This window comes from Danio aesculapii, chromosome 12, assembly GCF_903798145.1.
Source record: "Danio aesculapii chromosome 12, fDanAes4.1, whole genome shotgun sequence".
Classification (NCBI taxonomy): domain Eukaryota; kingdom Metazoa; phylum Chordata; class Actinopteri; order Cypriniformes; family Danionidae; genus Danio; species Danio aesculapii.
In genome coordinates this window covers 49,412,883-49,427,978 of record NC_079446.1, presented here as the reverse complement: position 1 = coordinate 49,427,978, position 15,096 = coordinate 49,412,883, and the positions used below count along the sequence as shown (strand labels likewise).

Below are 15,096 nucleotides of genomic sequence, written 5' to 3'. Positions count from 1 at the left end.
TATCAAGCCGAAACTAAACAGCGCATTCTCTCCGCCTCCTCGTTCATAACCAGCGGGACCGGGACAACTGCTGAAGCAGGCAATAGAGAAACTCCGTCATTCATCATAATCTTTCTTAGCTGATGTTTCGGAGTCGAAAGAATATATTAAAGAGAAATGTTCTTTTAACAGTCCCTATATATTTAATCTTTTTCTTTCTTTTTTTTCCTGTCATTTCTCTTCAGCAAATTATATTTTTTAAAGCTGCTTGATTCTTTTAAAACCGAAAGCAGAGCCCGTCAATTGGTGTTTTTCCATAAGATACGTTTATCCTACGATAATTTATCCTCTGATCCTTTTGCATAAAGGTTTTAATAAAAAAAAAAACAGGTCACTTAATTACTTTCGATGTGCTAAAATATTTGTTAAACGAATGTTATTTAAAAAAAAGGCATATGCACATATTACAATTGTAAAATAGTCTAAAATGCATGGTCTAATCAGAAATAAAGGAAATTAGTTATATTTAATGCATAAAATAGGCTAGCCTTTTTATAAATTGAGTTTAATTGATTTGAAACTTTTAATTGCATTTTAACGTCCTGTATAAATAATAAAAATTGCATCAGATTGACGAAAAAACGAATATTAATACCTGCAAACAGGGCCACGGTTACTTTTTTTTCACTGACTGGCATGACTGGCAAACGCGTCAGAAAAAAAACTGCTGAATCTCTGCGAATATTTGGTTAACTTATAAAACAAATGTCTGGTTTAGTGATGTTAGTAATGCATAGAAAAATGCAAAGCAGAATTCTCCTGAGCTCATTAAACCACTGATGACAGCGACGGAATCACTGGCCCACCACGTTCTTACAAACATATTTTATTTATTAAAGGTATTATTTCATTGACCTGAACATAACCAGTTATAATATAATTACTAACCCATCCTCTAAAGCAGGCAACACTCTTTTCAGCTATGTTTTGTGTTTTTACTTAGAAATATTTTCTTTTTGGCGAATGCTTGGAGCGTAATATAGATATTTTAAATAACAGGTAGTAGGGGTGGGCGGTACACCGGTGTCATAGTCATCACCGGTGTGACATTGCGCCACGACATGGATTTTCTAATACCGTCAGTACCGTAATAAATCAATTATGCGCCTTGAACGGCTGCATTTACATCAATAATAGCTAATTCTAAATAATAAGGCATTCAATTTTCTTCAAACGTTCAGTTGTGGTCTGAATACATGTCCTTATACTACAGGGCTCGAAATTGCAACCATTTTGGTCGCATGAGCGCCCGAAATTTAATCTATGCGCCCTCATAATATAATTGGGAGCTTTTGTGTGTCTGAATATAATGAACAGGGAGCTTTTGTTACTGCAGGAAATACAAACGGCTGAAGAGTGAAAAGTGCACAGGTTTGCAAACCTCCCCTAAAGTTATAATAATAATAATGGCGCAGATGACAGCGATCATGACATGAGGTAAATGTTGATCCGCCAGCTGAGATCAATCGAGTGTTTTCGGAGAAGGTGCCCGAATCTTGATGCGTTGCATGCGTGTTCAGCGCAAATGTCCGCTAAATATAAAATCTAACACTGTACACATCATCGCCAAAGAAACTCACCTTTACTAAGTTTACACTGAAACTACGGCTCATAACAAAGAGCGGAATTGCGCTGGTGGTCATCATGAGAATCCTGCTCTGTCTGCTCATAAATTGGTGCGGCTGACTTGCTGCTTTATTCCACCAACACAGAGAAATGAAGATCAGTTCATAACGAGACTGAGCATTTACAATGAACCAAACCAAAACTTTTAAAGAGTGATAGAAGTGAAACTTTCTTTTGTCCGTTCTTCCTTGAGATGTTTTTTATTTTGCTATTGAAAGTAATTCCATGATATTATGCCGTCACCGTTCAAAAGATAGAAACATTCATTTTCATAAGGCCCCATATTTAATGCGGTTTCGTTTTTAAACGCATAGGTTTTGTTACGCCATCCGTCCTATAGGAGTTTTGGATTTTGTGTATTCATGTTTGTGAAAAACACTTAATAGTGGAGACCCCTTCCCCCTTCTCATAACCAAAAGCTTGTCTGTCAGGAGTTAATGGGCATCAGTGAGGCCGAAATCATGTCTATTTAAGTGTCTTTAATATGGTGTATAGATTATTATGCGTTATTGAAACATCAAGGGGGACGCAGCAAAGTCACTTATAAATTAAAATTGTATTATTTTAAGCAATTTTATTATTTTTTGCAACAGCCTTACATTTAAAATGGAAACTTAACGGCGATTATAATCAAAAAGAACTCAGCCTATAAGGCTAGATGTTTTCTTTCCCTTATTTATTAATTTATTTGTTCATGTGTTTGGCGCATGTAACTCGTGTGCCATCGGAAAACTAGTGTAATGACGGCAAGCCATCTTTCCCAGACTCGGGGCAAAGTCCTGCCTCTCCTTTCACTCCGTCCCGAAGCCCCAGCTGGCCCTCCTGGCATCCTCTGCGTAAAACATATGCTGGATAAGTTGACGGTTCATTCCGCTGTGGCAATTACAGACTAATAAAGGGACTAAGCCAAAAAGAAAATGAATGACGAATGAATGAATGAATAAATAAATAATAATAATAAAATAAAAATAAGGTAATAATCTTTACACACAGATGCCGCGTAAGTGGCCTTTTTTAATTTAGAGATGGTACATTTGAATTGCCTCTGCCATTTCTTCCCCCACCTCAAACCTGAAAGTTGAAGAGAGAACTATATTCTTTGAATAAAACTATTGAGCTATAAAGGGAAAAAACGCAGAAGAAATTTGCCATTATATTAATTTTAGCACAGCTGCCAGTCATTTTCACATTCGTTTTTCAGTTAGGGATTAATATTAAAGTAGCCTAGTAAAAATGTCTATACTATAATATTATAATTTGTTATATCCATTATTATTATTATTATTATTAAAGCTATACAATTGACAAAACGCAGAGCCCTTAAAAAATTTGCTTTCATTTTGACATAGCTAAAGCACACGTTTAAAGTTATGTAAAAAAACATACCATTCTACAGCAGCAGTCAAGTTAGGACACTTAAAAATGCCTTTTGCGTTTGAAGATGATCGACCTGCGAAGTTATGTTTACAGTGTTATAAAAGAAAAAGGTAGGCTATTTAGTGCGTGTGGATTTACCGTAGACAGGCTTTCTGTTTGGCTAATGCCTAAAAATGTAAGTAAGTAACACATTAATTTTAGCAACTATTTTTAAATGGCATTTAAATTTTAAATTCATTTTTTTATTTAATTTAACATTTAAATATAATTTAATTTAAAACATTTATTTTTTCCTCGCTGATTTTGGTTGGGTAATAAAGCATGATGACTCAGATATGATCTAGTTTAGCTTGCATGTGTGGGCATATTTTGACGTCTTTACCTAAAACTTTAAACATTTATAATATTTAAAATAAAACGGAAAGAAATAAGGAGACTAACATAATTTAAAACACTTATTTGGTGCTTAAACCACCTTCAGAAAGTTTTGCCAGCTGTGGTAGAGCGCAACGGAGGCTCCACTGGAATGTAGCAGATGTGTTAAAACTTGGTATTATTTATTAATATGTTATTAATGTGTTTTTGTGTTCCTCGTCTTGTACGTCGCCGTGTTATTGTGCGTCAACGTCACGTTTATCTGTCCTTAAGCGCGCATATATTCGAACATTTCTGCTCGACATCGGTAGAAACAAACTTCACAAGTTAAACTCCGCGGACACTGATGAGCTGCAAGATTTCGGCTTGCTCCGGATGCGTACCCATCCTCAGACCCCCACCTCACCACCTCGCCCACAATGGAGGCGCTTCAAGCGGCGCGAGAGGAAGCAGAAGAGGGGTAAGCGCGGGGGTATCCGAACAAGGCTAGCGGCTAACCCCCACAACCCCGCAATCCCCTCCATCATTCTAGCGAACGTACGCTCGCTAGACAACAAACTGGACTACATCCGTCTACTTCGTTCATCACATAGGACTGTAAAGGACTGTTGTGCTTTTGTGTTTACGGAAACTGCACATTAGTGAGCAGCAGACAGCCCACCCCGATGCTTTTCTCATCCTGGCAGGGGACTTTAACCATGCAGACCTAAAGAGTGTGTTTCCAAAAATACAACAACACATAGACTTTCCAACACGGGGCAATAACACAATGGACTTTGTTTACACCACACAGAGAGGAGCTTATCAAGCCTTCCCCCTCCCCCACCTTGGTGGACCACTTAACTGTCATGCTAATGCCTGCTTACAGACCGATAGTTAAAGTCACCAAACCGGTTTGCAAGGAGATACAAGTGTGGCCAGAAGGTTCTTCAGAGGCTTTACAAGACTGCTTCAATACCACAGACTGGGATATGTTCAAACAGGCTGCCACTCAAAAGAGCAAGAGCACCAGCCCCAATCATGTACACTTTCTACAGAGGCACTATTGAGAGCATCCTGACCAGCTGCATCACTGTGTGGTATGGAACCTTGGATTTTCTGCAGGAAAACACTTCAATGCATAGTGAGAACAGCTGAGAAGATCGTTGGTGTCTCTCTCCCCTCCCTTCAGGACATTTACAGCACACGTCTTACCCGTAGAGCCCTCTGCATAACAGCAGATGCCACCCACCCAATGCACAACTTCTTCAGTCTGCTGCAATCACACACACACACACACACACACACACACGCACACGCACGCACACACACACACACACACACACACACACACACACACACACACACATTAATTTATATATATATTTGGTTGACAATAAATAAATAAAAGAAAGAATTAATGAATGAATTCTACAGTCTGCTTGTGCCTCTATGTTTATAGAGTTACTGGAGACATCCAGTAAGACACAGTCAAATATTCAGTCCAAATGCACTGGAGAGACCTGAAACATGTTAATTTTTCCTTATTGGCTATATGACATTTAGATGTTGCATATTATTCTGTGGTCTTAAGGAAAGTGTTAAGTATTTCAGCACATAAGAGCAAATATAGCTTATAGCTCATTTCGTTGCGCTCGGCAGCTTTTCACTAATAAAGCTCTTCATGTAAATTTCATTTTTCAATTTTAGCACGTCATATAAAAACATCGCCCTTGCGCCCTCATTTATGATATCCTGCCGCCGGGCCTGCTATAGCGAAACTTTATTGTTTGAGAAGAAACAAAAACGGAAACTGTGCATGAAAACCTGGCTGGGAAGACGGCGATACCATGAATTTTCTGTTCTTCAACGAGAAAAAAAAAAATCGCAGACACGACACAATGACGGCGTTAATTATACAACGCAGTGTTTACGATCATATTAACAACTAACATTAATATCAATAACTCCTCTCGCTTTAGACTTTACCTTTTAGAGCTTGTTCTTGTCGGCGCAATATAAGTTTATTGCATGTATAGCTACGAATCAGATTATGAAGAATGATTAAGAGCATGCTTATCCTTTATTTCATCCTTTCCGTAAGGTGTTTTATTTATTTATTTATTTATAATTTTTTTAAATAATGATGACAATATTCACTATCTAAGCATTCCTCGGTATACCACCAACAAATTACGCCCCTGTACCCAAGTAGCCTACCTAAGTTAATTTACATTTCATGTAAAAAATAAGAAATCAAAAAAGACCAAAGTATTATGCTAAATATCCGTACAAACGAACATGTTTGTTGTTTAACTTTCGTTGATAAAACAACACAATACAGCCTATAATAATGTAGGCTAGTTAAATAGAAATAACTTTAACTGCTTGAAACAGTAAACGTTACATTTTAGAAACTTCACAAATACTAATCAATAATAACATAAATAGTAACGTAGAACAAAAATATTAGCCTAGGCTTGTAACAACATAAGTCAGATGTTGAAAAACCTGGCTGGGAAGACGGCGATAACATGAATTTTCTGTTCTTCAACGAGAAAATAAAATCGCAGACACGACACAATGACGGCGTTAATTATACAACGCAGTGTTTACGATCATATTAACAACTAACATTAATATCAATAACTCCTCTGGCTTTAGACTTTACCTTTTAGAGCTTGTTCTTGTCGGCGCAATATAAGTTTATTGCATGTATAGCTACGAATCAGATTATGAAGAATGATTAAGAGCATGCTTTTCCTTTATTTCATCCTTTCCGTAAGGTGTTTTATTTATTTATTTATTTATAATTTTTTAAATAATGATGACAATATTCACTGTCTAAGCATTCCTCGGTATACTACCAACAAATTACGCCCCTGTACCCAAGTAGCCTACCTAAGTTAATTTACATTTCATGTAAAAAATAAGAAATCAAAAAAGACCAAAGTATTATGCTAAATATCCGTACAAACGAACATGTTTGTTGTTTAACTTTCGTTGATAAAACAACACAATACAGCCTATAATAATGTAGGCTAGTTAAATAGAAATAACTTTAACTGCTTGAAACAGTAAACGTTACATTTTAGAAACTTCACAAATACTAATCAATAATAATATAAATAGTAACGAAGAACAAAAATATTAGCCTAGGCTTGTAACAACATAAGTCAGATGTTGAAAAACCTGGCTGGGAAGACGGCGATAAAATGAATTTTCTGTTCTTCAGCGAGAAAATAAAATCGCAGAAACGACACAATGACGGTGTTAATTATACAACGCAGTGTTTACGATCATATTAACAACTAACATTAATATCAATAACTCCTCTGGCTTTAGACTTTACCTTTTAGAGCTTGTTCTTGTCGGCGCAATATAAGTTTATTGCATGTATAGCTACGAATCAGATTATGAAGAATGATTAACAGCATGCTTTTCCTTTATTTCATCCTTTCCGTAAGGTTTATTTATTTATTTATTTATTATTTATTTATTTATTTATTTATAATTTTTTAAATAATGATGACAATATTCACTGTCTAAGCATTCCTCGGTATACTACCAACAAATTACGCCCCTGTACCCAAGTAGCCTACCTAAGTTAATTTACATTTTATGTAAAAATTAAGAAATCAAAAAAGACCAAAGTATTATGCTAAATATCCGTACAAACGAACATGTTTGTTGTTTAACTTTCGTTGATAAAACAACACAATACAGCCTATATAATAATGAAGGCTAAATAGAAATAACTTTAACTGCTTGAAACAGTAAACGTTACATTTTAGAAACTTCACAAATACTAATCAATAATAATATAAATAGTAACGTAGAACAAAAATATTAGCCTAGGCTTGTAACAACATGTCAGATGTTGAAAAAAAAAAAACTGCGTCTCTCCGCCTTTTGTTTTCTATTCATATTTTAAATTCTTTGCCAGAAAAACTAACATGTTGACTTTGTTCGGTTTAAACGGAGACTTATTTGAGATTACAATGTTTCCAGCAGCACTGAGACGTGTGCCTGTAGCGCATGTAGATACTGTGGCAAAGAGGGTATCTTGCTCCGCCGCCTGCATTTCTCGGAAACCAGCTCTACATCGCGGAGCGGCGCGTTCTCAACTACCAAATATGCTGCGCCATTTCTCATCAACGTCTACTATTTATCAGTTTCTCTTTTGTATTTGGCCATTTTTGAAAAGGCCTCTCTGCCATACCTGGCTGGACTAGCTGGGCATTTGCGTTCAGTAGATGACACCGGAGCTGGCTCCGCATTTCATGGGCTGGGTGACATGACCGCAGCTCTGGAGGTTCGACGTGTTTGTCCATTTAACACATATTTTTCTAAACAAGCCCAACAAATAGCTTCATCCTAATTATTGATTCGCCTTTCTCGTTCGCCACGAATCCAAAATGTTTCCAGATTGGCGCTGAGCGAGCATAAGCAGAGCGTAAAACACTGGCTGCAGTCAGTAAACCATTTAACAGATGCCCCGTCTGCAGCCAAACTTTAAAAATGTATAAAGCATATTTTAATCGTTTAACTGATACCATTCATCGGTTACAAACGTGCCCTTTCGGTTATTGCTTAATCAGTTATTTTGAGCATCCCCAACTAAACCGCATGTGCAAGCTCTATTTTTTTTCTCTCACGGCCGCACGCCGGAGATCCGGCATGGTGCCGGAATACTTTAAGCCCTGGTAAGATCATGTTTATTACTAAGAAAACTAAATCAAAATTATATTTTAATTGAACACATCTGATCACATAAGGTACGCACAGAAAAGTCTGTTTAGTGTTGTGGAAAGGCAAAGCTGAATATCTGTGGTTAAACTGCCACCCAGCGGTCAAAAGCTGCTGGCGCACCAAGTACCGCTGTCGCCGCGGTATGAATGGCGCCATAAGGAACACATTGAAGTAGTAACATCTGTATCTATTTTTGGGAGTTTTCCCACTGGTCAGTACGCAAATATTTTTTTAAAGGGCACCTATGGTGAAAAATCTACTTTTCAAGCTGTTTGGACAGACATATGTGCATGTATGGTGTATAGACCGTCATATTGGGCTGATATAAACACACCCAGTGCTTTTTATTTCAATTTAACAACATAAAAACGGTGGACCAATTGGAGCGGTTTTCAGATCGACCGCAACTTTACGTAGGAGAGCGGCCCCCCCGCCCACCAATATTGATTGACAGGCGCGTCATCATATCCTCAGTTTGTTGATTCACGTCCGCCATTTTCAGCGTGAGTCGAAGCGATATCACTAAAGGAACACGCTAGCTCTATTTTTAGATGCAAGGCTCATTGGGCTCAACACAAGATCAATATTCTCCACATTATCGCTCTAATCAGAATTATTGGTTGTATCTTTAGGTAGGTTTGCAAACATGTGTACTTCTCATTGAGTCTACCTTATACTTCAGCCGTTTGCATTTCTCGCGATCACAGAAGCTCCCTGTGATCTTAATTAGCATGCGTTTTAGAATTCTAAACATCGGTTTCTATCAGGGTACACTCAAGTCGACGGCTGGGCGCCGCGGACCGCTGCAGAAACCTGTTTAGAATTCAAAAATGCGTGGCGCGACGATTCGGGACACTTCATGTCTCTGCCGCGCCACAGAGAGTGTCTGGTGTGCCGTGTCGCGGCTTCGAGCGACACATCCCTTGCCCCAGTTAAAGTTAATTCAGTGTGTGTGGTTATTAGTCTCGGTGTACAAGCTCGGCACTTGAAACTAGCACACAGTTGGCTGTAAAACTGTACAAAGACACAAATGATTTTGTACTCTCTGCTTGGTCTGTGTCAGAGTCGTATATGTACGACTGAATGCTGATCCTCTCACTCCTGCTCCTTCTCTCAGTCTGCCTGTCAGACTCTGTTGCAAACGCAGAGCAGGTGAGCTCATGACTCCGCCCCCTTGTTAAGTTGGCGGTAAGCCGAAACTAATCTACATGTGAAGCAACACACCCCTAAATCAGCGAGCTGTGGACACGCCCCCAACATGACACTTTTTAACACATTATAATAAAACAATCTGAATTGTGTTTTAAACTGAACCTAAACTGACACACTCAGAAGAACCAGAATATTAATATTACTTCAGAAAAAAGAGGTCAACTATGTGCTTTTTAAATTATAATTTGGCATCACTTTTCTACATTGATGTATGAGTGAGCACACGGCATTGCTGACAAAGAGAGAGTGTGTGTTTGTGTGCATTGAAATGTATTATCCTCTCTCCCTGTTAAATTTGATCTAATCTGTGTCCTGAAACACCCCCCTCTCCTGCTTTCACCTCTCATTCTGACGGAGGAAGCGAGTCGTCTGTGAATGAATCTCCGTTATGAACGAGTCGTTCACTTAGCCGACAGTAATAGAAGTTTCTGACAGCGCAGCGTCTTGTGTCATGCTTCATTTACAGTGTTTACTGATTTCATTCAACAAAACTAGCATAAGCTGAGTGTTTAGTGAAAGTTGGTGCTACTTTACCTTATGGACAGTGCAGTAAGAGACTGTATTATCATCAATAATGTTGAACACAAAAGTTTATAACATGCAAAAACTTAAAATACGAAATCTTCCCTATGAAATGTTCGGCCTCTGTGTTTTGTTTGCTTTGTTTGTTCGTTACTACACCTGTACACAGCACTAAAGTCCAGCATCTTCAGATTGGCTTTAGTCTTGACTAGTGCCATTGAATAACATTTGTCCTGGGAGCACTGATCAAATGTGGCGGCGCTATTGACGCATGCTCAGGGTCTGTATGTGATATCTAGTGTATATATCTATGATATTTTATTATAATCCCTCTTGATAAAAACAGTCTGCAGAAACACTTTGACTGACATTCTCCCTTTGTATGTGTCATCAGAGGGGGAAAGCCCCGCCCACTAGTGCCTATCTCTCCCTCATTAGCATAAACAGCAGTCCTGAGTGAGAAGCAGCCGTCTGTCCATTAGCCATTAGAGTGTTTGAGCTGCTGAAGATAATGTCAGCATAGACTAAGAGGATTATAGATGTGGAGTTTCAGATGAACAGGAGCGATATAGACTGACAGAAGCATGAAGCACACACTCACACTGAAGCACATATGCACACCTGACCAGCACTGACAACACACACACTGCTGTTTTACATCTGTCGCTAAGCTGATGCATAGGCATTTGTAGCTCCGCCTTCTTATTAAAAAGAGCACAATCTCATTTGCATTTAAAGCGACAGTCACCAAAACACCACAATTAGGACCAAAGCCTGAAAGGGTCAGTTTCAGAGAGCTAGACAACATTATCTGTGTGCTATTTTGAGCTCAAACTTCACTACACACTCTAGAGACAGCAGAGACGCATTTTACATCTTGCCAAATGGGGCATAATTGGTCCGCTTTAGGAGACTTCAGACTTTTGTTAGACTGAGCACTTTTTCCAGATCTGATTTATAAAAATGCAATTTTATTCTATTTTATTTTAATTCATTTTATTTATTTTTATTTAATAAAATTTTCATTTATTTAATTTCATTTAATTAATTTAATATTTTTTTTACTTCGTTCTACTTTTAATGAATGTAAATTTAAATTTTATATCATCAAAAATGATTTCAGTATTAGTTAACTATAATATCACTAGCTAAATCTGGTTAATCTATGTAGCATAACCTTATTTATCATTGTGAATAATCTGAGGTTATGAATGTATAAATATTAACATTGTTAGGCCTCTGATTGGTTGTGTGTGTTCTTGTAGGCGTGGCTTACGGAGATCCATGAATATGCTCAGGATGATGTGGTCATCATGTTGCTTGGTAACAAGGTAAGAGGGATTCAGTTTGGAATATACAGCTGAAGGAAAGACTATCTGCCCTCCTGTGCAATATTTATTCTAGATATGCAGTAAATATTTCGCAATTGATATTTATTGGAGCAAGGAATTTTTCACAGTATTTCCTCTAATATTTTTTCTTCTGGAGAAAGTCTTATTTGTTTTATTTCAGCTAGAATAAAAGCTGTTTTTATTTGTTTTAAAGCCATGTTAAGGTCAATATTATTAGCCCCCTTCAGCAATATTAGTTTTGGATTGTCTCCAGAACAAACCACTGTTATACAATGACTTGCCTAATTACCCTAACTTTACCCTAATTACCCTAGTTAAGCCTTTAAATGTCACTTTAAGCTGAATACTAGTGTCTTGAAGAATATCTTGTCTAATATTATGTGCTGTCATCATGACAAAGAGAAAGAAACAGCTGACTGTAACTTGTGTTTCTCCAGTCTGACATGTCCAGCTCGAGGGTGATCAGACGAGAAGACGGAGAGAAACTCGCCAGGGTGAGTCTGAATCATTCAGCACAGTTCAACATTTAATTTGAGTTCCTACAGCCATGAAAAACATGCAGAAAACCATACAAACAGCATGGAAAGCAGGAAAAGTCATGCATTAAAAATCTAAGCAAAACATCTGCAATACTTTAACCTCTTGTTCTGCATATTTAGAACAAGAACTGGCTGATGACATTAAATTTAGCCTCAAAACACTCATCTAAAGTCAAACCTCCAGATTTTAGATGTCTGACATCAATAACTTTTCACATTATTTTAAACAGAATTAACAGTGTGATCTCTTATCGTTTGATATATTGAAATAAATACAGCTCAGAATAAGTGGTGCTTCATTGTGAAATAAATATAGGTGTGAACATTAAAACAAACACTTTACTTAATTAGACATAAACAGACACTTAATTTAATATGCTTTCCGTGTGTAAACAGTCTCTTTTGTGTAATTATTGCTTACTGTATATATATATACAGTATATAATTTCATCATTAAGCTCTGCTGGTAAATAATATGCATTCTTTTATCCATTTTTATTTTCATCCACTATAGCTGTCACGATCACCAGCGATCTACTACCTGAGATCGCTGGTAAACACGCTTACTTTCACATGAACTACAAATCCGCCATGTTATGGACTACAACACCCAGTCATACAACACACACACACACACAATCGGTTCCAGATCATGACTGATTACACCCCCACAGCTGAAACTACTCAAGGACTAATTCATGGATTCGGCACTGTTGCTGAGCCTTGTCTACTGTTTTAGTGACACTACAACGTGGTTTCCTTTGCCTTGTTTATCTGTGTATTCCTGTCTGCCGCCTGCCTTGAGACCATCTGCCTGTTATTTTGACTACGACTCTGGATTGCCCTCATACATCTGTTTGCCCCTGTGTTGACCATTGCTTACCTGACCTCGCTAGTAAACCTGCATGTGGATCCACACCTCTGTAGTCAGTGTCACTCCGGGTTACAATGGTTATGATTTGTTTTGTGTTTTGTTTCTATATTTAATTTAAATGTTGTGTATTTGTGTGTGTGTGTGTGTGTGTGTGTTTTTCTCAAATCATTTAAATGATCACAACAAATGTAGTTGTTTAAGTACATCTAGTTATAGTAAATGAAAACGAGAAACATCAGCACCATCACATTTAATTCACAAATAATTAATAAAGGATAGAATATGAGCTTTATTGTCATTAAGGCTCTGTTTGCCTTGTTTTTAACAGGAATATGGGGTGATTTTCCTGGAGACCAGCGCCAAAACTGGTCTCAATGTGGACGAGGCCTTCATGACCGTGGGCAAGTGAGTGTCTGCTCATAGAGGCAATATGTTCACTATATTAGGGACACCTGTTCAACTTCTCGTTAGCGCAAATTTACTACTCAGCCAATCACATGGCAGCAGCTTAATGCATTTAGGCATGTAGACTTGGTCTAGATGATCTGCTGCAGTTCAAACTGAGTATCAGAATGGGGAAGAAAGGGGATTTAAGGGACTTTGAACATGGTATGGTTGTTGCTGCCAGATGGGCTGCTCTGAGTATTTCAGAAACTGCTGATCTACTGGGATTTTCACGCACTACCATCTCTAGGGTTTACAGAGAATGGTCCGACAAAGAGGAAATATCCAGTGAGCGGCAGTTCTGTGGGCGCAAATGCCTTGTTGATGCCAGAGGTCAGAGGAGAATGGCCAGACTGGTTCCAGCTGAGAGAAAGGCAACAGTAACTCAAATAAGCACTCGTTACAACCGAGGTCTGCAGAAGAGCATCTCTGAACACACAACACATCCAACCTTGAGGCGGATGGGCTACAGCAGCAGAAGACCACACCGGGTGCCGCTCCTGTCAGCTAAGAACAGGAAACTGAGGCTACAATTCACACAGGCTCACCAAAACTGGACAATAGAAGATTGGAGAAACGTTGCCTGGTCTGATGAGTCTCCATTTCTGCTGCCACATTCGGATGCTCGGCTCAGAATTTGGCGTCAATAACATGAAAGCATGGATCCATCCTGCCTTGTATCAGCAGTTTAGGCTGCTGGTGGTGGTGTAATGGTGTGGGGGAGATTTTCTTGGCACACTTTGGGTCCATTAGTACCAATTGAGCATCGTGTCAATGCCACAGCCTACCTGAGTTTGGTTTCTTGAACATCAGACAGATTAGACGCCATCTTGTGGTCATTATGGGAATTGATTGTACATCAGTTGTTCACTCATTTTTACAGTGCATCATGGGATTGATTGAGTGCACTTTGGAATGTCCACTATGGTTTTGGACTCTACTGGATATAGCTGCTCCGTCAAATGCAATATTTAGGTGTATAGGGGTGATTTTGGATACAGATTTTGATTTAACGATGATGATGATGTTTCTAAGGTGTAATTATTTGTTTGTAATGTACAGAGAGCTGGTGAGACGCTCTGTTCAGCTTCCCGTCGAGCCGCCGTTTCACCTTCACGACATGATGGAGCCGCAGAAAGAGACGTCAGGCTGCTGTTTCAGTTAAAACTGAGAAAACAGAGACAAACAGCAGATGCAGACGCTCACTTCTCAGCCAGCAGACATTCACAATCCTTATTGACTAATGAATCCTGATATACAGTTGAAGTCTGAATTATTCGCCCTCCTGTATATTGTTCCCCAGTTTCTGTTTAACAGAGATTTCTTTAACACATTGCTAATCATAATAGTGTTAATAACTCATCTCTAATAACTGATTTATTTTCTCTTTGTCATGATGACAGTAAATAATATTAGACTAGATATTCTTCAAGACACTTCTATACAGCTTAAAGTGACATTTAAAGGCTTCACTAGGGTAATTAGGGTAAAGTTAGGGTAATTAGGCAAGTCATTGTATAACAGTGGTTTGTTTTAGAGACAATCCAAAACTAATATTGCTTAAGGGCGCTAATAATATTGACCTTAAAATGGCTTTAAAACAATTAAAAACTGCTTTTATTGTAGCTGAAATAAAACAAATAAGACTTTCTCCAGAAGAAAAAATATTATAGGAAATGCTGTGAAAAACTCCTTGCTCTGTTAAACATCATTTGGGTGATATTTGAAAAATAAAAATAATTCACAGGAGGGCGAATAATTCTGACCTCAACTGTATAATACTCAGAGCTGGGTGGATTTCTTTCAGTTATTGATTACAAGTTACATGACGAAATATGTAGTCATTAATATACTGTCATAGATTATACACATGAATGGGGGCGTAATTTTGGATTACATCTAGATTACTTGCCTTATTCGATGTCAGATGTATTGAATCTTGTACTATTTTGATGGCTACAAAGAAAAAATATTTTCATTCTTCATAAGCAGTGGAATAATGGAC

The 15,096-nt window shown here is 38.0% G+C and overlaps 1 protein-coding gene across 1 annotated transcript in view; it reads left to right on the top strand.

Annotated features, from left to right (window-relative positions):
- The window catches only part of LOC130238588 (ras-related protein Rab-37), a 32,347-nt gene extending 17,794 nt beyond the window's left edge, over positions 1–14,553 (top strand). Inside the window, exons 6-9 of the mRNA XM_056469653.1 lie at positions 11,148–11,213; positions 11,672–11,728; positions 12,976–13,052; positions 14,154–14,553. Of these exons, the coding sequence (XP_056325628.1) occupies positions 11,148–11,213; positions 11,672–11,728; positions 12,976–13,052; positions 14,154–14,256 (303 nt within the window). The 3' untranslated portion in view covers positions 14,257–14,553. The remainder of the gene's footprint in view (positions 1–11,147; positions 11,214–11,671; positions 11,729–12,975; positions 13,053–14,153) is intronic.
- The last annotated feature ends 543 nt before the right edge of the window (positions 14,554–15,096 follow it).